This window comes from Saimiri boliviensis, chromosome 12, assembly GCF_048565385.1.
Source record: "Saimiri boliviensis isolate mSaiBol1 chromosome 12, mSaiBol1.pri, whole genome shotgun sequence".
Lineage (NCBI taxonomy): Eukaryota > Metazoa > Chordata > Mammalia > Primates > Cebidae > Saimiri > Saimiri boliviensis.
The window spans coordinates 112043551-112068386 of NC_133460.1; the positions used below are offsets into that span (position 1 = coordinate 112043551).

Here is a 24836-nt window from a genome sequence, read left to right on the forward strand (position 1 = left end):
AGAGTGACAATTTCTGGCCACCAGAGCCTCCAGCGAGGACAGCAGTTCTAAATGCCCACCTGTCATTTTCCTCTTCATGTTGAAACCTCAGAGAAATCCAAAACCCCAAAAACAGGAAACCAGAAGCTGCCAGCAAATATAAACCTACCTCTTTGCAAGCCAGCCCTTCAGGGGCAGGTCACTGGGGGTTCAATGAGTTGTTTCAACCCACGATCCCGACTTTTCTTCCCAACGCTAATCAACTGGCCATTTAGAAACACCTGACAAACTGCCCGAACATACCGTCATCACATGTGGGAGTCACAGTGGCAGAACATCCATTTGCACAAAAGTGGGGAAGAATCTTCCCAAGCCATTTCTCAGACAGTCCCTCGAGTGGCACCAGCAGGATGATGTCCACTCCACATCTGAGGCTTTTCAGTTTATTTGAAAACAAAATTTTTGGCTCACATATTGCCACGGATGTGGGGTGTTACTTTCAGGAGAAGGACAGTCATGGGACCTCAGCACCCAAAGCAGAACTAAATGTGAAACTCACACCTCAGTCCAGCCTCTACTAGGGCCTCTGAGTGCTTAGCAAGGGCTACTGGTCCACAAGCAAGGTGGAAATGGGCCTTGGGTTATAAGGCGCAGATGGGTTCCTTTGGCCTAGAATTCTGGAGGGGAACCTGACCCCGTGAAGCGCCCTTTAAATCTTCATTTGATCAGCCGGTGTAGTGGCTCATGCCTGTAATCCCAGCACTCTGGGAGGCTAAGGCAGGTAGATCACCTGAGGTCAGGAGTTCAAGACCAGCCTGGCCAATATGGTGAAACCTCATCTCTATTAAAAATACAAAACTATTAGCCAGGCATGATGGTCTATGTTTATAATCCCAGCTACTCAGGAGGCTGAGGTGGGAGAATCACTTGAACCCAGGAGGCAGAGGTTGCAGTGAGCTGAGATTGTGCCACTGTACTCCAGCTGGGTGACACAGTGAGACTCCATCAAAAAAGAAAATCTTCATCTGATCCCTGGAAGAAGTATGAAGGGCCATTTCAGATGATAACACTTTGCCACAGTGTGTCAAAATAACAGGATGATGTTTCATTTGCTCACTGAACAAAATATATTCAGTACTCATCTAGACATTCTTTTACAGAAGGAATTGAAGGTAAATGGTTACAAGTTATATAATAAAATTTTGACTATAAAAAATAAAAAGTAAAAGTAGGGAAACGAATAGAGAATATGACCAGGCAGAAGACAAATATCCAGTTAATTATGTTTCACTAATAATGAAAAGATGCTCAGCTCTCTAGAAATTAGAGAAATGCAAATTAAAATGACATCATTTTACCTATCAGATGGACCAAAATCGAAAGGGTTGACCACCTCCCAGAGAACAGGAGCTGGCTCCGGTGCACACTCTGGGCAGCACTTCACAACTTTTGTGTCACCAGGGGCCAGTTTCACGGAAGGCGGTTTTTGCATGGAATCGGGGTGGGGGTGGTTTGGGGAGGGTCCAGGTGCATTGCATTTATTGTGCACTTTATTTCTGTTATTATCACATTATAACATACAGTGAAATAATTATACAACTCACCATAATGTAGAATCAGTGGGACCCCTGAGCTTGTGTTCCTGCAACTAGACGGCCCCTCTGGGGGTGACGGGAGATGGTGACAGATCATCAGCCATCAGATTCTCATAAGAATCCCTCGCATGTGCAGTTCACAACAGGGCTCGAGCTCCTGTGAGAATCTAATGCCACCGCTGATCTGGCGGGCAGTGGACCTCAGGCGGTAATGCTCGCTCACCTGCTGCTCACCTCCTCCTGTGTGGCCCCGTTCCTAACAGGCCACAGACAGATACCCGCCTGTGTCCTGAGGCAGTTGGCAGGGACCCCTGCTATGGATGATTGTAGAAGTTAGAAACTTCGGGCTGCCAATTTGACAATCATGTTAAAATGTAACAGGCATACAGGCTAACACAGAAACTATCCCACAGAAACACTTGCGAGACACAAAGATATGTATATATATATATATATATATAGCAGAATTGTAGGTAATAGCAGAAAAGTTGGAAACAACTTAAATGTCCATCCTATTTTGGTCTATCCAAAAAGTGGAATCCAAGCAGCTATTACACAGCATGGGGAAGCTTATCTGGGCTGCCATGGAAACTCTCCAAGACAGACAGCCGTACCAGAAAGGCAAGCTGGAGGATCGCCCCCGGGCACGTTTCATCTGTTTCTTTCATATTTAATGTGGCTATATGGGGATGTGTCTTAAAATTGGTAGTACTTCACAATTATAATCAGTATCATTTTTTTTTTCTTTCTCAGTGGTTCTTAAAATAATGCTACTTTTTACAATCCGTGAAGCTTTAGATGAAATGAGAGGAGTAGTATGGTCTATTTATTTCCCAAACCTGCATATTTATGAACATAAATTTGTAGAAGAAAATGTCAGGAAAGATATACACTTCGAAATCTTAATTATGCTTAACTGTGGCAAAGAGAACGGGTTCCTGAACATTGAAAATCTTAGGCTGGAGTGGGCTGGGACCTGAAACCATTGTCTGCATACCTGTCCTTGAGTGAGCCATGTGTTTCCAGTGTGGACTTGCTCCGCCTCTAGGGTCCCCGTGGGAGGGAGAGCTTGGCATGAAGGTGGGAGAGGGGAAAGGGGATGGAGATAAGACAGGGGACACAGTAAGAGCAGCTGAGCCCTGGGGCAGAACTGAGGTGGTCCCTGGAAGACCCCAGCTCTTGGCGGGAGCACAGGACCCGCTTCCTGAGCAGATGGTATCAGGTGGTCACATTCCAGCCAAGATTCCCGTTCTCTTTGTCTGCTCCAAAGTCACATTCAAGCCTAAGGTTTTCAATTTTCGGGATCAGATTCTGCATAAGCAAGCATGTACACACACACAAGTTGTAAATGTACATATGTCAACATACACACACATTTGGCTTTGGGCATCAGCTAGGCAGTCATTCAGGAAGAAGGCTGTTTTGGGATGACCACTCTGGGGACTGGCCACCCTGACCTTCTGCCCCACCACGTCAGAGCCATAACAACAGGAAATGAAAACAGACTGTGACTGGAATTTCTTCTCAGATGGCTCCCTGACTCCTGCATGGACCACACTGGTGCCCAGACGACATATTTTTGTTTTCTTCCTGGCCCCCACCATTTTAAAAAATTACATTTAAATTGAATTTCTTACCAATATTTAGAAATCAAAAAATATTTACATAAAAATGTGAATTTCTTCTTTAGGAAGACGGGAAGAGCTGGGCACTGTGGGCCCCCCTTGTGCTTGGCCCTAGTAGGCTGGAACTCAGAAGTAGCCATTCCTGCAGACAGGATGTGGCGTCTACATGCCTGCCTCCATCTGGTGTCCCCGCACCACTAGGGGGTGCTCTCGCCTGCCCCTAGAAGGCTGTGGGGTTTCTGATCCTCATCTCTGGCCTCCTGAACAGAGGCAGCCAATGAGAAACTCCAGAGCCAGAGCTGGGGAAGCCACCGGCCCTGTGACCCACCCCTTCTGCCTCCTTTGCGGGGGTGGTGGCTCAGTCCCGTCCTCTATGGAAGAACCATGTTTGTGACTGCAGCCTTTGCCTCAGGCAGGAACGTGGAGGCTGGACCCAGGGAGGGCTGGCGGGGCCCGGGTGCCCCCTCATGTCTCTCTCTGGTGAGTGGACCCCACGAGCTGGCTTGGACTGTACTTAGTCACCACGTATGCAGAAGCTGAGCCCAGAACCTGACCTCTGTGTGAGGCAGAAGTGGGAAGTTTCATTGCACGGGGCCCCAGGAGATGAGGGCAGATGCACTTGGCTACATTTGGGAGGGAGGAGGGGGACCGATGCCCAAGCTTTCTGGCTGAGTCCCGAGAGCGAGCAGCAGCCAGGCCCTCCATGCTGGGCTCCATGCTGTTCCTCCCTCCGTGTCGTAGGCTCCCCTGCAGTCTGTGTTGGAGCTGCTCCAAGGCCCCGGCAGAGTGGAGGCGGGTGCTGTCTGGAGTTGCAAGTGTGGAAACCTCAGGCCACCTCACTTCCCCAGGGAAGCTCTGCTGTGGGCAGGTTGGGGGCCATGGGGAACAGTGGCGGGCACACCCAGCCACTCGACCTGGCACCAACCCAGCCTTGTGTGGGGCCAGAACCGGCTCCTCTGGGCCAGGGCCACAGCCATCTGAGTGTGGGTGCTACAGAGGACAGCCAGGCTGCCAGGCTACTGACACTGCCAGACAGATGAGGGAGGCACAGACGCCACCTGGAAGGTGGGCGCTCAGTGGGTGGGCCAGTGAACAGTGCCCTCTGTCATGGCTGGGACCACCTCCTCATCACAGGCCAGCTGTGTCCTCCATGAACGTCAGCATCTAATGGTCACTCGAGTCCCTAAAATTTCTTCATTTATTAGAAGTGACTGCATGGACCACTCACAGGGTGCCAGAGTCAGTGGAGGATGAGGGAGGACCATCTGGCCCCTGCCCTGAGGAGTGTATAACCCAGGGTGCAAGGCAGAAGGCATGAGGGTCCCTTTTGGACCCAGATGAGGAGTGTGTGGTGAGCGGAGCCACTGGGACTGTGGAGCCCTACTGGTGCCCCGAGCACCCTGAGGGGGCTGTGCCAGCCCTCAGGAGGAAGTGCATGGAGCCTGCGCTGGGCTCGATGCCAGTGCTTGGTGCTTCTGGGAACTAGAGTTGGAAGCCCAATCTTTGCCTTCGAGAGGCTTCCACAGAAACATGGAAACCAAAGCAGTTGTGCTGAGGGCCTGTTCACTCTCGGCAGGGTGAGGTTTGTGCTTTGAGGCGTCCAGGGCCCCTCTGGGTCTACAAGATAGGAATCCAGTGGGCTTTCTGGAGGTGGGGCCTTTGAGATTGTCCTCAGTGAGTGGGAACATTTTGGTGAGGAGGGGGCTGTATGGATGGCTGGGGAGAAGCGGGGACAAAGTCTGATGTTGAGAGGCTGTGTGGGGTCCAAAGGTGGCAGCCAGGCCACCAACGCCCCTTGGGATTTGGGCTATGAGCCAGGGGCAAGTTCTGAGCCGTAGCAAGGCCCCTGCTGGGCCTGGGAGGTCCTAAGCTGCAGCACAGCTGGGCCTGGCTGTGCGTCTCTTTCCAGGTGAGGAAGGTCAGCCTGTCAGGTAGAAAGGACAGAGGAACAGGGGGTGGTGGCTGGGCACTCGGCCTCTGACAGGCGGAATCAGGACCAGGAGGCTCTGGAAGATGGGGCCACCATGCGCCAGGGCCACAGGCCTCTGCCCAGCCCCAAGGCCAGGCTGCCTTCCTGTGCCTGAGCTCATGCCCAAGCCCAGGGGCCCTGGGAGCTGAGCTGTGCCGAGTCAGGCTCCCGTGCCGTCCAGGGACCCGCAGTGGACACTGGGGAGTGGCGTCTACTCCTCCCCCAGCTTCTTAGCAGGAGAGCCAGGCAGCCAGGCCATGTGGGGGTCTGGGGAGCTCACCCCCGTCATGCCTGCCCCAGGGTCTCAGACAAGTCACTGCACCCACGCCCCAGCCCCGGATTCTTTCTCTGAGTCAACAGCAACAACCAAAGCCGCTCCTCTGTTACTTGGTGGGGCCTTTTCAGGATGACGGATCCACTTTGCAAACTGTAACGTGGGGTTCTGGTGTCCAGGAGGAAGGGCTCACGGAGGGGAACGCTTTTGCAAAGTGTGAAGTAAGGTCAGGGGTTAGGTCTTTGCACTTCCCCTGCAGGTCCTCCGGACCCAGGTGGTTCCCAGCCGCTGCTGGCCTGGCTCCTCCTGCCTCTGCTGCTGCTCCTCCTCATCCTCCTTCTCGCCGCCTACTTCTTCAGGTAGGAGTGTCCCGGGTCGCTGACTTGCCCCAACCAGCTCAGAGGAGGAAATGAGCCTTCTGATGCTGCGGGCGTGGGCTGTGCAGCAGAGAACAGCTGGGAGGCCGGGTGGCCGGGTCTGGGAGACACGGAGGCCAGGCCTCAGCTCGGCTCAGCCATGAGCCAAAGGAGTAGCTTTTCCAGGCTCACCTGGTGGGTATCGCTGTGCTGAGGGCTGCTGGCTCTTAGGGAACCTAGAAGTGTGGAAACCTAATGAGTCCTGTGTCTCTAAGGTTCAGGAAGCAGAGGAAAGCTGTGGTCAGCTCCAGCGACAAGAAGATGCCCAACGGAATCTTGGAGGAACAAGGTATGGGAGCATCTCCCTGGCTGGGGCTTGGGGGAAAACGTGTTCTTTAATAGACAGTGGGATGCTTTGTCTCTTTCACATGCAGAGTAAATTTGGAGGTGGCTCAGCTCTACCACTTTTATCTCACTTTACCTGATATGATGCTGTCGTTGAGAATTTCGCCATTTCAAAACTTTAAGGATCGTTTTTCTCCCTGGTGTGACACAGACGTTTGAGACATTTTTGTTTGTGGCTTTTTTTTTTAGAGAGACCGTTCATATCCTGTCATTTTCACAGGGTGTTGACATGTAACACTTTTCAGTGAGGCCTTGCAATTGTTCTAAGATAAGACTCTCTGGCTCATAAACTATTCAGCTGGATTTGTACTGCTCGCAAATCAAACTGAAAAAAGGGACGTGCTCTGCTAAGGTGTTTCATGTTTACAGAGGATCAGAGTCAGCTGGGGGCATTGCCAGCTCTTCAGTCCCAAGTACAGTTTCTAACTTGTTGTCACTACTTACAAAGGAGCATTGTTTTTCTCTCTGTACATAGAGATGAGACGACCAAGAAATGTGGGTAAGGCAGAGGCCACACAAATACTGCTTCACACGCCAGTAGCTACAACTTCCTGTGGTCACCTTCCTACCTCACTGTTCCGTGGTCTGGGGAACACATGTGCTGTGCTATCAGACTAAAATAGACTCTGAAAACGGACCCTTAGATCATTAAAAGAATATCACCAACAAGGACCCAGCTGAAATGTAGCCTCTCAGTGCTCAGGCGACCCGAGACCCTGGTTAGATGATCTTGTGGCCCCAGGTGCCATCTTCCTGCCCTTGTTCCAGGCCCCACTCCCTGCCTTGCATGTTTCCACAGCAGAAATGGGAGGGAAAAGGGTGCAGCTGGTGAGCATCAGGGAAGCCCGGCGGCGCTCATTCTGATCCTGTCTATCACTTGGCGGAGTGATCCTTGGGTGAAGTTTTTGGCTGGGCTTCAGAACGGCTCTGCAGGTGGGGACAGGCCCTTTTTGCAAGTGTGGCAGCTGAGTTATCCTGTTGACCTTGTCAATATCAGCTCATTCCCCAGAAAGAGAAACATACCCATGACTCTTCCTGCCTCTCACTCTGAACTTAGGGAAGGAATGTGTCCAAGGACTCCCTTAGAACACACACTTCTCCTTCTCAATGGCCCTTGTCACCTTCTCCAAATAAGGGTGGTTTCTCTTATTTCCCTTGGAGCTTATGGGGCTTGAGGAACCAGGAATATTTGTTATGAAGAAGAAAAGGCTGAGAGAGACCATTCTGAGTTTGCTCCCAAAAGCTGTAATTACTCTTCCTTATTCCCAAACCTGGAAACCTGAGCTGGAGAGTGAAGCTGTCCTGAATCCTTTTTTGAAGGAGCAGGGGCTGGAGGGAAGGAGGGGTGGGAGGGTGGGTGGATGAGTGTTCTGGGGAGGGAGACAGGGTGCCTCCGATTGGGGAAAGCAGGTGACACTGGATAGAGGGGTACCCGTCACTTGTAGATGATGCGGACGCCTCCCAGGAGGCGGGTGTTTGGATTCAGCTGGTCAGGACCCGGCTTAGCCAGGTTGTGTGATTTGAGAGAACTGTCCCTGCTCCAGCCTGGTCATTTTTTCAGGAATGTCGTCGGTCAGCTCAGTTACTCAGTCACCTGTCCAGGAATGTGGCTAAATGGCCCCCGTGTTTCTTTTGATCCCACAGAGCAGCAAAGGGTGATGCTACTCAGCAGGTCGCCCTCGGGGCCCAAGAAGTACTTTCCCATCCCTGTGGAGCACCTGGAGGAGGAGATCCGCATCAGATCCGCCGACGACTGCAAGCAGTTTCGGGAGGAGTTCAACGTGAGTGTGGGGAGCGGCCCGCTGCTGGGTGCCCTGTGGTAGAGACCTGTGAAATCCAGTGTTAGAGTTCAAGATGAATTATCCCAAAGACTCAGAACCCTTGCATCAGTTATGACACTGTCTCATGATGGGGTGTGGGAGGAAACCTGGTTTGTGGTGCAATGCCCTTCACTTATGCTTATTTCCTCATTTATAAAAAGAGACATTTATAAGAAGTTGAGTTAGAGGTTCATGAAGGCTCCTTCTGCCTCCCACACTCTGAGTATCAAGTTCTAAAATCAGTTGTGACAGAAACACTGTTATCTCGATAATGTGGAAAACTAGGACCTGAGCACAGCAGAGTATGACAATATCATGGTGAAAGCAACAGAGCCCCAAACCATCCTTTCATGGCTCCTGAGAGCTGGAGCATCTACTCAGAGTAGGCGATGTTCCTCTTCTGAACCACCGTCTCAGCATGAATGAAGCAGCTGTGAGCTGCCTGGAGGGAACACTAGCTGTATCTGCTTGTGTATCAACATGAGTGAAGGATGGATGGATAGGTAGGTGGCTGGATGGATGGATGGATGGGTGGGTAAGTGGGAAGGCGGATGGGTAAGTGGGAAGGCAGATGGGTTAATGGATGGATGGATGGATGAGAGGATGGATGGATAAATGGATGGATGAGTAGGAGGGCGGATGAATGGATGGATGGATGGATGGATGAGTAGGAGGGTGGATGGATGGATGGATGGATGGATGGATGCTTCGATGAATGAAAGGGCAGATGGATGGATGAATGGATGGATGGATAGATGGATGGATGGATGGATGGGAAGATAGATGGATGGCTAGATGGATGGATGCATAGATGGATGGATGGATGGATGGATGGATGGATGGATGGTTAGATGAATGGAAGGGCAGATGAATGGATGGATGGATAGATGGATGGATGGGTGGATGGATGGGAGGATAGATGGATGAATGGGTGGATGGATGGATAGGCACATATAGAGGCAGACAAACAGATATGAGGAAGTGTTGGATTTTGCTATTCAGTATTTATCCTTGGTCATGTTTTGAATTTTATGCATCTTTGCCATCTTGCATGTGGCTGCGCTGAATATTGATCTTAATAAGGATAGATTTTCAGCAGGATTGCTGACTGGTCCTGGCTATGCCTGTTGCACACTGGCCCTGGCACATTAGTTAATCTCCTTGAAGCTGCCTTCCACCACCTAGGAAGGGGCAATGGAAATGGGCCTGTTTCTTAATTACCTTGGAGTTGGAATGGGATGCTCAGACAACAGACTTTGTAAGCAACAGTGTTGTGCAATTGTTACACCTGAAGATGGCATGAACTCTGCTGCGGACATGACACTTTGCCCAGAAGCAGCGCGTGAAGGCATGGGAAGGGGGTGGCACATTTAAGCTGCACGGTACCTGTCTTTTAGCAACAAGCCTCCTCTGCTTTATCTCGCTTCCTTTTTACTGTTTCCAAATGTGTCCCCTTTTTTGGAGAAATTAGGTCATATTGAAAGACACCTTCAAGCACTATTGTGTCGCAATCTCTCAGCCTGACAACAGACCTTAATTCTTATTTTCAAAATAACTATCCAAGTTTTCAGCTAGCAGAGTCCCTCCCCAGGCCTTCTCATCCCATTTCCCCTTGCACTTTTGTTTCTCCAAGTGACAGGGGCTGGGCTTGCTGACGGGGGTGTCTGAGTCAGAACCAGCTCAAAAGTGTGGGCCACTTCCCGGGAGGGAGTCCAGGAATAGGGTGGGGCAGGAGAGGCACTCACCCCAGACACAAAATTTAAGGCAGCACCAAAAGTTCAGTGGTGGGATAAATTGTATTTTAACACAACACTTAAAACATCAACCTTGTCGACACCACAGGAAAGGTAAAAGATAAAATATCAAAATGAATGCAGACAGTCCCTGGTGAACAAAATAGCATGACCGTAAAGGAAGGCGGGCTTGGGCCGACTGTGTTCCCTGTTGCCCCGGGCCCCGATATGTATGGCTTGTCACACACAGTTACTGACTCTGCCGTTAGTTAAAAGTTTTGTATTTTGGTCATCATAGGGTTTGGGGCTTGATTTGGACTTTTAAAAAATATTGCATTCAAATATTATTTCTCTTGTTTTCTGAATTTGGGGGGACCCTGTTAAATTTTGCACCCAGAGGAAGATCCTCATGCTCTTTTGCCACTGGGTGGCCCTCAGATAAACATCGGAGTCCCTCTGCTCAGTGACAGGCAGTTAGAGACATGGTGGAGGGGAAGAGCACTGGACTAGAAGTCAGGATCACGGTGCCTGGTCCTGTCTCTGGGGAACCCTGGGGGAGCTGCTGTTTTGTTTTGTTTTGTTTTGGTTGCTTGTTTGTTTGAGATAGGGTCTCACTCTGTCTTCCAGGCTGGAGTGCAGGGATCTGATCACAGCTCACTGCAGCCTCAACCTCCCAGCTCAAGCGATCCTCCTACCTCAGCCCCCCAAGTAGCTGAGACTACAGGCATGTGCCACCATGTCCACTGGCTTTTTACTTTTTTGTAGACATGAGGTCTCACTGTGTTGCCCAGGCTGTGCTTTTTTTGCTCGTCTGTCCAGTGAAGGGCTGGCCGTGTCCTGAGGCCATGTTCATGCAGCACCTGTCCTCTAAGAGCGCTGGAGCCTGCCATGGCCAGCTGTCTCTTGGGTCCTTAGAGGGACATACTCCCAACCCCATCTTGCTCTTCTCTTGCCCTGTGATCTGAGCTCCTCTCCCCAAAGTCACGAAAGGGAGACAGGAGTCTCAAAATGGTGGATCTGGTTGAGTTTTGACAGGTGTTCACTGCCAATTCAAAGTGCAGATGAACTTGGTGAGGATGAAACGGGTTTGGTATTGCGATCAGTACAGTGAGGTGAATCCTGGCGTGGGCCTGAGTGTTTGTCCCAGCTTGGAGGACTTGGCCAATTCCTCTGCCTGTTTCCTCATCTGTGTGATGAGGATACTCCCAGCCCCCATAGGACTGTGATAACATGGACATGAGTTTGAATAACCTGGACATGCATCTGAGTCCCTACAAGAACGCACTCCACAGCCTCCACCCTGCACTGGTGGAATGCCATCCTAGAAAAGTCTCTTCCCAGGCCCCAGAGTAAGTCCTGAAAAGTGAGTGCCATTGGGCCAAGTAAAATCCCCCTCTGCAGACAGGCTCTTCCTACCTCCATCCTAACAAGTTACGTCAAGCTGAGTGCCTAGGACTCACACACTGATAAGTGCTACAGAAATGCAGAGGGAGGTGTCAACTGCAAAGCTTCCAGCACAATCCACAAACCAGAACCATTCCCTGAAGCTCGATGGAGCAGCTGGGGCCTCTTGCAGAGCTGCCCACATGGCTTCCTGTACTCACTCCTGCTGCCTGCCCAACACTACTGAGAGGAGCGGGAAAGGAACGTGGCTCATGAGTTCATTGACATGAAATCTCTAGGCCGGGTGCGGTGTTTCACACCTGTAATCTCAGCACCTTGAGAGGCCGAAGCTGTCAGATTGCTTGAGCCCAGGAGTTTCCGATCAGCCTGGGTAACATGGTGAAACCCTGTCTCTATCAAAAAATACACAAAAATTAGCTGGGTGTGGCTGGCCCCACCTGTAGACTCAGCTACTCAGGAGGCTGAGGTGGAAGAATCACTTGAACCCAGGAGGTGGAGGTTGCAGTGAGTCCAGATTGTGCCACAGCACTCCAGCCTGGGCGACAGAGTGAGAACCTGTCTCAAAAATAAAAAGAAATGAAATGAAATCTCACCTCCAACAGATGAACCACAAACCCTCTTTGGACAATTTGCATAATGGGACGCCAATCACAAGGTTTTTATTGGGCAGTTACCGTGGGCAAGCCCCAAGCAAGGCACTGCAGGGCTCATCCCGGTGTGCAGACCCCTCCAGGTGCTCTCCCCTTTCCCTGGGCCACCCGAGCAGCGCAGAGATTTCAGATCCCAGGAGACTGACAGTCAGAGAAAGGGTTGCAGAGTCCATGCGGGTGGTTATTCTCTGTGCTTGGATCCAGGATACATGCATGTGCGATGCACAGGGCACGATGCCTTCCTCACACTTCGACTTTGACCTCTGTGCAGCTGGGTGGCTATTCCCCATCTTTGTGATCTGGATCTCTGCAGCTGCCAGGACCATGCAGCTGGGAGGTGTCAGAGCTTGGTCCATCCTCGCCATCCAATCCCTCCAGGGAGCCTTCTCAATTTCAATTTCTTTTTTTTTCTTTTTTTTTTTTTTTGAGACAGAGTTTCACTCTGTTGCCCACACTGGAATGCAGTGGTGCAACCTTGGCACACTGCAACCTCCGTCTGCCAGGTTCGAGCAATTCTCCCACCTCAGCCTCCCAAGTAGTTGGGATTACAGGTGCCCACCACCATGCCCAGCTAATTTTTGTATTTTTAGTAGAGACAGGATTTTACCATGTTGGCCAGGCTGGTCTTGAACTCCTGATCTCAGATGATCCACCTGCCTCGGCCTCCCAAAGTGCTGGGATTACAGGCATGAGCCACCATGCCCGGCCTAACTTATCTTTTAATAGACTTTATTTTAGAGCAGTTTTAGGTATACAGAAAAACTTCACAGAAAGTAGAGTTGCCGAACACTCCCTTCCTCCCGTGAGCAGTTTCTCCTATTATTAACTTCCTGCATCCGTGTTCTTCAGCTGCTGCACTTGATGAACGAACACAGCTCCGCTGTTCCTCGCAGAAGTCCACACTTCAGGGTGTGTGGTGTGTGTTCTGTGGGTTTTGACAAATGCACAGGACCCACCACCCGGCATCATGCCTCCTGTGTATTTTTCAGTGCTGGGGCCAAAAATAGCTTTTGAGGGTGGGAAAAGAAGGCTCTAGAATGTTACCACAAATGTCAGGCTTAGATTAGGTGAAGAAGGTCAGTATTAAGACAGCTCTAATGAAGAATCCGGAACTGCAGGTGGTATAGGTGCTGGTGGCTGGGGATGAGGCCGAGAGCCACCCATCAGCCTTTCTGCAGTGCCACCAGGCGGGTCCCTCCACATAGACCACCCTCTTGCCTCTGCTTTGGGACCAACAATCCCCATGGCCTGGAAGGGCCTCATTCTGTGGCCATGAGGTTTGGTGGCCCCAAAGCAGAGGAAACAGGGTGGCCTATGGTGCCCCTCCCATGAGCACTGACTGGTCAGATCTGAGTCTGCAATTGGAGAAGCTTCCTGCCCTTGGGAGAGGAAAGCTTGGGACACCTGTGGGCGGCAGGTCAGGCCCCTTCTCCGCATGGTGAGCAAGCCCAGGACTGCATGGCTTGGATCCACATCTATGCCGTGAGGTCTGCTCTGCTCCTCCTGGGGACTTGCAGAGGGACCCCTCGCATTCTCCTGGCCTGGGTGCTGCTCCAGGCTCCTGCCCCTGCTCTCTGGGTGGCCCAGGAAAAATCTACAACACCTTGCTTTGGCTTTGAGTTTCCTCACTCATGAAACGGGGACCATCCTAGTGTCACCTAATAACAGGTGAATTGGGAAGGCTGGGGCAGGTGACCCAGCTCCTTCCACCATGCCTGGCACACTGAAGCACTCACTGCATACTGATGCATGTTACTGGAATCCCAGTGGCCCTGGGTCCAGCAACTGGCCGGGTGTAACGTTGAAGGACAGGACTCGGGACTTCAAGAGGCTCTTCACACTGCACTGTGGGGAGCTCACCTGGGCAGCGAGCAGACATAGGACACCTAGAGGTGACCTGGAATCAGAGGCGGCGGCTCCAGGCAGCAGAAAGAACTAGAATTCAGGCCACCAGAGGTCACACTCAGCTATGCAGCTCACAGTGGATAGGGGCCCCACAGCATTCCTTTCACAAATCTGACTTCCCTGACTGGGACAAAGGGGTTGGTTAGGATGGCCCTTTCCAAAGATGTGTGCACTGAAGCCCTGGCGATCTTGGTAATGTGCATGCCAATTCTGTGGGTCTGGGGTGTGGCCGGGCGGTCTGCATTTCTAACCAGCACCCTCCCAGGCATGCCAATGCCACTGGTCCACAGAGCATGCCTGAAGTCTTGAGCAAGGTCAGGACTGTATCTAAGGCTGTTTCCTGCTCCTTCACTCCCAGGACCACTCCACTCATCCTTCAGCCCCGAAGTCACAGCGTCCTGTTATAAATGCTCCATATGCCTGTCCTCACTCTCCTCTCTCCCAGTTCACAGCTCTGTTGCAGTCAGTTCTTACCAAATCATAGGCACCTGCTCTGAGCCAGGACCTATGGGCCCTGAGACACCAGGGAAACGAGCAGGCAAGCCTCCGCCTTCATGCAGTGTCGGGTCTGGCTGTTGAGACTGTCACTTTGACCACACCGTTGTTTGCCCCACAAGAAAGAGCACCCTGGGGAAAGCCAGGATCTATGTCTCCTTCATTCTCTGCCTTGTGCCTGGTACAAGGTCTGAGGCAGAGACAAACTATGGATGGCAGGTAGTTCACTCCACGTATGTTCGTAAGTCCTGTGCTCAGTAGGGAAACTGACATAAGCATGGTGCTTGAATCCATCACATTTCATACTAACAGCTACATTTTCTTCCAGTCATTACCATCTGGACACATACAAGGAACTTTTGAACTGGCAAATAAAGAAGAAAACAGAGAAAAAAACAGATACCCCAACATCCTTCCCAGTAAGATTTCATTTTATTTGTTGCATGGTCGATGGTGTTTGCACTAAATTTAGCTTTGCCTTGCAGCTCCCTAGGACCACCGGGCATTCCTGGTGCTCAGAGGCCAGAGACTGGGGCCCCAGATCACTCTAACTGCTCCGTGTGTGCACCTAGGACTCCAGAATGTTCCTCTCTGGGTGCCAGTCTCCCTGCACAGGCCCAGAGCACCTTGGTGGTTTGTGGGTCTGGCTGCCAAGCCTGTGCTTACTGTTGAGGCCTGGTCTGCCTGGGTCCCAGCAGGAAAGGGTGCTGCATCGTGGCCAGGGCACCAGCTGGCAGGGTCCCTCATATGGTACTCAAGCTTGGGACCCAGTCTAGGCCTGCCAGCGGCCCTGGGCAGCTCCCCTCCCTCAGACTCAGTGCTTGTGGCCGAAAGCTGCAAATCCCTAGAGCTGTCTGGGGTCCTGAACCAAAGACAAAAATGACAGAAAACAAAACTTGCAGGTGGGCAGCAGCTTTGTAGAAAGGCTCCGAGTCGACCTGATCTAACCACAACACCACAAGTGGTCATGGGCCGGGGAGCACGGGTGCCAGGAGGTGGCAGGGCCAGGGAGCAGACGGATATGTGCAGAGGGTATCTCAGTGATCTGCTCCAGCTGGGTGGGTCATGACCTGGAGGCAGATTTCACAGCCCATCTCGGTACCAAGACAAACCCCGTAAGTTCTGAGCCGCCTTTGTAAGAGCTGGCTCTGGCTGGGCACAGTGGCTCATGCCTGTGATCCCAGCACTCTGGGAGGCTGAGGCGGTTGGATCACCTGAGGTCAGGAGTTCTAGACCAGCCTGGCCAACATGGTGAAACCCTGTCTCTACTAAAAATACAAAAAATTAGCCGAGTGTGATGGTGGATGCCTGTAATTCCAGCTACTCGGGAGGCTGAGACAGGAGAATCTCTTGAACCCGGGAGGTGGAGGTTGCAGTGAGCTGAGATCACGCCATTGCGCTCTAGCCCAGGCAACAAGAGTGAAACTTCATCTCAAAAAAAAGGAGCTAGCCGGGCACCAGAGTGGTTTGGGGATCTTTCACCCACCTGGCCCCTCCCATTATCTGCTTTGCCCATAAGGCTAACAGAAGGGCAGCCCCAAAGGGCTCCACTAAGTTCCGGTTTGAATCCTGAACCTGCAGCTTCCCCCTGGTCCACAGAGGAGTCCACCCCTCCTGGCCTGGGCCTCAGTGAGGTGGAGGAAGGCAGCCCATGTGGGCTCCGGCATGCTGCTTCTTGCTGCACTTTTAGGACTAGAATTGAGTTCATCTGCTCCGTATGTCAAAGCAGCTATGGTCTGTCCGATCTTTGGTCTGTCCAAACTGTGCACTTTTTAGAAATGATTCTTTCCCATTTGCCATGCATAGGATTGGTGTGTGGTTTTTACAGAAACCCACTGTGAGCCCATGATCCAATGAAAACTGGGAGAAATTTGTCAAATAGTCTTTCATTCAACACACATTTGTAGGGGTGGCCAAGGGAACACCTGGAAGATGTGTCAGGAGGCCATGCGGTGGCCACACAGCTGAGCCTTGAGGGTGGCTCAGACCATGGCTAGATTCTGCCTTCTTTAGAGAGGGTTTGTCGCCAATGGGTAGAAGATGTCACAGAGTGGGGGCGGGGATTTACATGGCTGGGCAGATCCAAGGAAAGGAAGACCATAGCGGGAGGAGGTCTGAGATCTTTAGAATAATTTGTTTTGAGTTTGGGATATTTAGAAATTAGTATCAATGGTCAATTTATTACCTTAATTGAGTAGTTTAAAGTTAGGCTTTGATTTGCTAATCGTACTTGTAAAGCAACTACTCAGTGCTAAGCACTTTCCTGAATTCCTCATTTCTCTCTCAACCACTAAAGCTTCATCCCTTAAAGGTAACATCACATTGTTAATTGAGACTATTTAGCTGGGACCTCCGTGGAAGCAGAATCATGGCCAAGTGTGGGCGTTACTTAGGTTACTTAGACCCCGTCCCCTCCTCAAGGTGTGATGGCCCAGAGCAGAGCAGCCTCCCCCCGCCCCAGAAGTCTCCCACCTGGAGGAAGAGGCCAGGCCTACCTCCTGTAAGTCTCTGAGCCGCGTTCTCTAGGCTGTGCTATAGGAGTCAATTGGCCTTTCCTCCAACCCTGAAAGCGTAGTCAGGTTCAAAACAGGCTTTTCTAGCCTACCCTATAAGATCTTTTCCCTGCTCCTGGCAGGAGCACCAATGCCATGGGAACCCTATGGCACAGGCAGCCGTCCGGGGCTGGAGGACTGCCTGGATGTGGCATGTTTCTCACTGCTGGAAAGATGAGTTTACAGAACAGTGGCAGGGAGACGGTGTGGCCTGGCAAGGATTAATGTGGGGGGCATCTGGCATTAGGCATCAGGAAGACTAAAGGCTGAGGAGAGGCTTGTCTGATTACACCAAGCAGTTGGTCAGAATGACCTCAGGGGTCCCTGCTGGGACCAGGACAGGTGAGCTGGATCATGGGACATCAGGCTGGGCGCTCTCAGGTCTGCTCCACCCACCCCCAGGGTGACAGCTCCTAGTATCACTTAGGGTGGGGCTGAGGGTCACCTTGGGGAGAAGGGAGAAGGGACCCAACTGCCACAGCTGCTGGTGCCTTCCCTGCCTTTCCCAATCTCTCACCAGAGTCACAAGATGGCCCATGGCTCCGGGCAGGCATGTGGCCTTGGAAGCTGTGGGGTTAGAGGTCAAGGTGCTTTGCCCGTCAGGCAGGCTTGACTTTTGCCTGTAGAAAGGTTCTGTGGCGGATGGCAAGCAAGGCCTCTTTCCTGGAAAAGCGCCAACAGCTGATAATTTTAGGAAATAATGTTTTGAATGTGAAGTGTGACTTTTTAGAATAAAAAGACAGGAAGCTCTTAGAAACTGCAAGATTCTAAATCTAAGCACAAGGCTATATTTTACCCTGTGCTTTTCTATAGCTGTCCTCAAAGTATAAACCATTCCAGATTATTTTCAACTAGTGTTATACGTGTTCAGCAGAGCTATATCTGCCTGGGCATTGCCAGCCGCTGAGCAGGAGGGTCTCACAGTGAGGTCTGCAGGACTGTAAGTTTGACGTCCAACTCCCTGGTCACCCTGTATGGGCTGTGACTGTCTCTGAGACCTGTACCTGTCCCTTCTATGCTGGCAGCCAGACAGAGCTGGCTCAGCCATCAGGGGTCTCAGGCCACCAACCCGTGGCCCACCTGACAGCCTTCCAGGTGAAGGTGAGACAGGCAAGGCATGACCTGGGGGGCTGCCCGGCTCGGCGTCACAAATGCCACAAACACAATCCGCTCTGATCAGGGACTAAGAGGAGAAGCAGGGAGGGGACCTAGCGTCAGGAACGAGCCCCTAAGCTCCTGCTGCCACGTGCCAGACTCTGCCCAGTGCGGCATCAACGCCTCACAGCCAGCCTTGTCCCAGCCTGGCCGAGCCAGACACCCCTGGGACAGGTTGGGGCTTCTCTACCGTGCGCAGGAGGAGCAGCGCCACGCCCACGGCACTTCTACAGCCTTTGTTTCTTTTCACATCACAAACCAAATGTGCAAAACCCATCCTGGAGTGCATTCTGTCACTAGCGACAAAGCCAGTCCTAAGATAACCTTCATAGTTCTACGGAGGAAGCTGGGGAGGCAGAAGTGACTGCGGCCCACAAAAGTCATGATGGAGCCCTGACGGGTGCATACACACACACACAATCCACACACATACACACACATACAACACACGTACACACCACACATACTCTACACACACCAGACACACTACACACAAACACACCACACACGCTACACACATAGCACACACACATACACACTCCACACATACACCAGACACACACTCCACACAAATGCACTGCACACACTACACACATACACAGCACACACAGCATACACACACTATACAGACATACACAACATTACACACATGCTTATGCACCACACACATATACACCATGCATGCAGACCACACACACACTACACATGTACATAGCCACTGCATATACATACACATACCACACATAACATATACACATCTACACACCACACACATACATACATGACAAACATACATATACACATACCACACACAGCACACATTACATACATACACCACACACACATACACACCACACTACACATACACACCAAACCGACATGCACACATTAACACAGCACACACACTACACACATACACTACACACATATACTACACACATACACCACACACACTACACACCATATACACACATACACACCACACACCACACATACATTACACACTTACACACCCACACACGCATACACAACACACATAACAATACACACACTACACACATACACACCACACACACATACACACCACACATACACACCACACTGCACATGCACACCAAACCCACATGCACACATTAACACAGCACACACACTACACACATACACTACACACATATACCACACACAGTACACACCATATACACAGATACACACCACACACCACATATGCATTACACACAAACACACACACCACAGATACACACACCACAGACACTACACACATACACACCACATATACACACACCACACACAGACATACACACCACACATACAAACACACTATACATGCACACCAAACCCACATGCACACATTCACACAGCACACACACTACACACATACACCATATACACACACATACCCACACACCATATGCCACACACACATTACACACATACCCACACATACATACATACCACATATAAAATAAACACACACACCACACATACATTACACACATACCCACATATATATACACACCATACATACAATACACACATCACACACATTACACACATTCACACCACATATACACACACCACATACACTACACAAACACACCACACACACTTTACCACACACTACACACCATACACATACACATACAACACACTTATACCAAAATACACACCACACACACATCATACGCTACACCACTCACACCACAAAAATACATACACACAGCACATACCATGCTTACATACTCGCAGATACCACAGACATAACATGCTTGCACCAATATACACACCACACACATCAGGTTCACACAGCACACCAGTCACACCACAAACATCCAGATGCACACACACCCCACACACAGAGCACTCCGTGGTAAGCCTTCTGCCCCGGGAACCTGCTTTGCAGCAGGCTGGCTGTACCGGGTGGTCCTCTCTATGCTTACCTGCCAGTCCTGGGGCAGACTCTGGTGGTAGGACTGAGGGTAAGAGTCCCCAGTCTTAGCCCCCAACAGCCACTTGTCCTCATGGGGCTGGTACTCATTTCTCAGGGAAGCCTGGGAGAGCAGACTCACTCATTCTGTCCTGGGGCTTTTCTAAGTGTACCCACACTTGTCAATACTGGGGTCCAGGGTGAGCTTCATAAAACACAGCCCTTTCACTGCTAGGGGCCTGGCAGGTTCTACTGTTCGCATCTGCGATCTACTGCTCTTGTCTATGTGATGATCCAGCAGCCCCCATTCTGGACACTGAAATCCTACCCTTGTCATTGTCCCACAGCAGAAACAGTCAGTGTTCACCAAAGCAGGTGCATTCTTTCACGGGACACTAGTGGTCTCCATGGGAACACTGAGGAAGAACATCTCTGCCACCCCCGGTGTCGCTGTGAAGCTGCTTTTGCCCTTCCTAGCAGGTGATACTGCAGATGAAGAGACAGCACGATCATTCCTGGCCCTGACATCTTGGCTTTGTTTGGGTTTTTTCCAGATGATCATTCGAGGGTGATTCTGAGCCAAGTGGATGGAATTCCCTGTTCAGACTACATCAATGCTTCCTACATAGATGTAAGTGGGCAGAGGCTTCCGGTTCCGCTGGCCCAGCTGAGGGTGAGGCGTGACCAGTGAGCACTTTCTTGTCTGGTGCCAGGTGTGTAAACTGTCACAATCTTTCTGGGCAGTTTGGCCCCAAGCACGAAGGGCATGGAACCGCCCGTGCTTTACAAGCTAGCATCAGCATCTGGGAATTTGATTTCAAGAAACAGAGATAAGCACAGAGGATGTTCATTACAGCATCGTTTATATTCCTGACCAAATAGAACAGGGAGAATGGGCAGTTAAACAAATGGTGGTAAAACCATGTGCAGTGGATTATTAGAACTCCATTTGTGTTGATCTTTAAAAGATTACTTAATATAAATTATAAAATTCTCATTAAAAATACAACATAAGGCCGGGCGTGGTGGCTCAAGCCTGTAATCCCAGCACTTTGGGAGGCCGAGGCGGGTGGATCACGAGGTCAAGAGATCGAGACCATCCTGGTCAACATGGTCTCTACTAAAAATGCAATACATTAGCTGGGCATGGTGGTGCGTGCCTGTAATCCCAGCTACTCAGGAGGCTGAGGCAGGAGAATTGCCTGAACCCAGAGGCGGAGGTTGCGGTGAGCCGAGATCGCACCATTGCACTCCAGCCTGGGTAACAAGAGCAAAAAACTCCATCTCAAAAAAATATATATATATAACATAAATCAAATTGTACATGTTCACCCAATTAGAGCATAGAAATGTCTGCTTGTGTGTGAGTCTGGGAAAGGTTTTGCAGAGAAACAGACTAGAGAGGAGACTATGAAATAGGACTTGTTATTTCTGGGATTGCTGGTGAGTTTTCTTTCTTCTTAACCTTTTCCTGTGTTTTACAAATTCTCCGTGGTGAATATGTATTGCTTCCCTAACAGCAACGACAACGAGTCCTTTCAGCAAAGATAATTCTGAAAAAAAATGTAAATGTGATTTTATTTTTTCTAGGGTTACAAAGAGAAGAATAAATTCATAGCAGCTCAAGGTAAGCTTTTTATTAAGTTAATTTCTGAATGTGTTTTTGGTAAAATGATGTGAATGGCTCTTATTTCCTTATCTATATGCCAACAAGACCAAGGACTTATATCGGATTTTTGTACGTGTGTTTATACCGCACAGACCCGTTAGATACCATTCACACAGTGGATGTGTGGAGACAGTCACAGAAACACACACTTAGTTATCCCCACACCTATACGGTGTGAACACAGGCCATGGGGTGGCCCCAGCTGCCGCTCGGCATGTTAATACCTGCACCAGATAACCTTGAATTTCTCTCAGCTGGCTGAGCACTATGTGGCGCCCAAGTTTGGAGGGTGGTGGGGTGAGTAGCTTTTCAGATCAAAGCCATAACTTGATCTGAAAGGTACTTTATCCGTGAAAACATGCCCCCAGCTCTCGCAGAGCTCTCCCTTGTCTGTTGAGTACTGAACCCAGCATCATTCCCCAAGGGCTTAGCACCTGCAGGGCCTGGAGGGCGTGCAGCTCAGCATCATTGGGGCTGAAACCAGATTCCTCAGACTTAGGCCAGGAGTCTTTAGAGCAATGAGCTCTGAATTTCAGCGTACATCAAAATCACCTGGGAAGTTGTTACAAATGCAAGATCTCTAAGAAAAAAGGACACACGTGCACACACAGAGGACATCAGGAATGTGCCCAGCTGGAAACCTCGGGAAACCTGACAACCCTGGCCGAAAGAGATGAAAGCAAGGGTTTCTCTCTTGCAAGCAGACACCCACAGGGAGGCAGCCCAGGGCGGGACAGCAGCAGGGCAGGGCCGTCCTCACCTCCTGGCCCGTCCCCCTCAGCATGCAGGGCTTAGCTCAGGGCTACAGAATCACTTCGGCTCAGACAGGAAGTACACAGGTGCAGAGGACTTTCTCCTGTGACATTTTGTCTTTTGTTCAGAGGCCTCTCTCCAGGGACTTTAGCTCATCTCTTATTGGACAGCATCATGCTGAGAATAAGATTCTGACAAAGAAAAGCAGACTGGGAATGCAGGGTGAGGCCGGGCAGTCCCTGCCTCTGTCAAGGCTGTCGCCAGCTCTCTGACACTCGGCTGGAGAGCCAGCCCTCATCCGAACCTTGCTTCTTACCTGTGAATGTAAGGGACTCCACCTGGGCCCAATGACCTTGCCCTCGGAGGGCTTCCTGGCTGGAGTGGGGTGAGTGGTAGAACAGGCAGCCCCCACTGTTTCTGGAATACTTCAGGGAATGAAGTGTGTGCCCCAACAAGGCCGAGAAGGGGCCAGCGGCCAGGGTGCCAGGGCTGGGACCCCAGAGCGACTTCCCTTCGTGCCTTTTGACTTCAGAATTGCCCTCTACACACAGGCCCCAAACAGGAAACTGTTAATGACTTCTGGAGAATGATCTGGGAGCAAAAGTCTGCGACCATCGTCATGTTAACGAACTTGAAAGAAAGGAAAGAGGTGAGCTCCCGGCATCTGACTCCGGTGTCACTTCCTGTCAGCTGCTGCTGCGGGGCTGGATGTTGTTACCACTTCCTCTTCCTAGTTCCCGCCCTTCCTCTCACTGTCACCGCAGAAAACCCCAAACACGGGCAGTGGCTTACAGCATTTTCATCAGGAAACAAATCCCCTGCACCCCCAGCATCTCACTGTTACCTAATCTGTGATAAAACGGTGACACAAGGGTTCCCCTTTTGTCCCCAGGGAGAGTGGTCCCCGGCCAGCCCCGTGGCTCTGGCTGCATGATGGGAGGCATGAATGTCAGAAGCTGAGTTTTAGGATGTCCAGCATGTCATGCGGCAGACCTCAGACTAGAAGTGAACATGATTTCATGCTTATTATCCAGACTAGAGAAATGTATTTGAAAACACGGTTTATTGAAGAAATGTTGATTTGCCATCCAAATATATTTAATTAGCTGTTTCTAATTCAAAAAAGGATGCACGTACATTATAAGAATTTGAATCATCGACAAAGAGGAAAGGTTGAACTGATTTGTTTCCTAATGGAACAAGTACTCGTTAGCATCTGCTATGCTGGGCCAGCTCTGTTCCAGGTGCAAGGAATGGGGGCTCACATTCGGGGCAGAGAAGTGGGGGCCGCTGGGAGCCCGGGGGGAGGTGTGGAGTGACAGGCAGGGAGCCATGCAATAGGCAGTGAGCTCGCTCTCCAGAATGAAAGAAGAACTGGGGGCTGGAGGGTCTTGCCGCAGGTGGGGCGACAGTCAGGAGGCTGCGCTTCTGGCATGTTGTGGCATGAAGGCCCCGCCCAGCAGGAGCCTCGTGTCCTGCCCGGCCTTGCTCGGGCCCTGCTGTGTCCTGAGCTCCTCAGTCGTCCGCTGGCCTGGTCCCAGCAGAGCCCAGGCGAGGACTGTGGGGAAGGGCTGCCGTTTTTAATGGGAATGCCAGGCCTTGGGGAGCTCAGCTGGGGCAGAAGATGGGTGGCAGGAGCCCGAGGGAAGGGCAGGCTGGGAGGTGCTCTGGTCACCACAGTGCCGGCTTACTAAGTGCCACTCAAAACACAGGAAGCAGCCACCAGCCATGTTTCTAGTCAGGATAGGATGGGGGCTCTTGTTCTGCTCTTGGGGGAGCTTGAAACAGGGCTGGGGAGGGCCACCCCTTCGCCTTCACGAATCTCGTCCCCGTCATCCTTTGTCACGGGGAAGAGTGACACAGGGAAGCAAGGGATTCCCAGAGCAGGACTCTTCACCCTGCCTGTACTGGAGCGGCCATGGAGGGAGACACCCACACTGGGGAAAAGGAGGCTGACCCTTCACCCGGCATCTCAGGGTCCCCTGTGACCCACAGTCATAGCAACCAGTCTTCCTGGGGCTGGTGCTCCAAGCATGAGACGAGCACAGAAGCCGGGGGGCTGGAGGACGCCCCCGCTTCCCCCTTTCAGTCACTCTGCTGAAAATGTCACTGGCATTTTCACTCCGTCTTCTTCCATCACCTCCTACTGGATTTTTCCACTCCTGTGACTCAGTGCTGGGCTGCTGCCATGTCCCGATTCTCACCAATTCAGATGAAATCATTTCTCAATAGAGTTCCCTTTTTCTTAATTGCTCACACTTCTGTTGTGGTTTCCTTGGCTTCCACATCCTGGGCTCTGCGTTGCAAAAGGCAGCTGCCCTGGCATCTCATGATCGGGTGGGAGGGAGCCAGAGGGAGGGGAGAGAAAAGCAGCCACCAGCACCCAGCCCTTGAGAGGCTGAGACCATTTCACAGTTCCCACTGGAGAAGCTTTCAAGGTGAGAAGCTCAGGACGGTCCCCAGGGCTCCTAACAGGGCCAAGACTCACCCAAACGGAGACCTGCAAGCATTTACAGTTCCTCTGGGCTATGTCAGAGATGCCCTGTGACCAG

The 24836-nt window shown here is 51.1% G+C and overlaps 1 protein-coding gene across 6 annotated transcripts in view; it reads left to right on the forward strand.

The window, feature by feature from the left end:
* PTPRE (protein tyrosine phosphatase receptor type E) overlaps positions 1-24836 on the forward strand; it is a 178468-nt gene that overhangs the window by 133536 nt on the left and 20096 nt on the right. For 5 of the 6 annotated variants that reach the window (XM_074383084.1, XM_074383085.1, XM_074383086.1 and 2 more), the window contains 7 exons: positions 5702-5801; positions 6074-6147; positions 7848-7984; positions 14539-14629; positions 20417-20493; positions 21453-21489; positions 22836-22933. In XM_074383084.1, coding sequence (XP_074239185.1) covers positions 5702-5801; positions 6074-6147; positions 7848-7984; positions 14539-14629; positions 20417-20493; positions 21453-21489; positions 22836-22933 — 614 coding nt within the window. Of the gene's footprint in view, positions 1-5701; positions 5802-5842; positions 5994-6073; positions 6148-7847; positions 7985-14538; positions 14630-20416; positions 20494-21452; positions 21490-22835; positions 22934-24836 lie in introns of those variants that run through there. The other variant, XM_074383089.1, reaches the window with a different exon arrangement.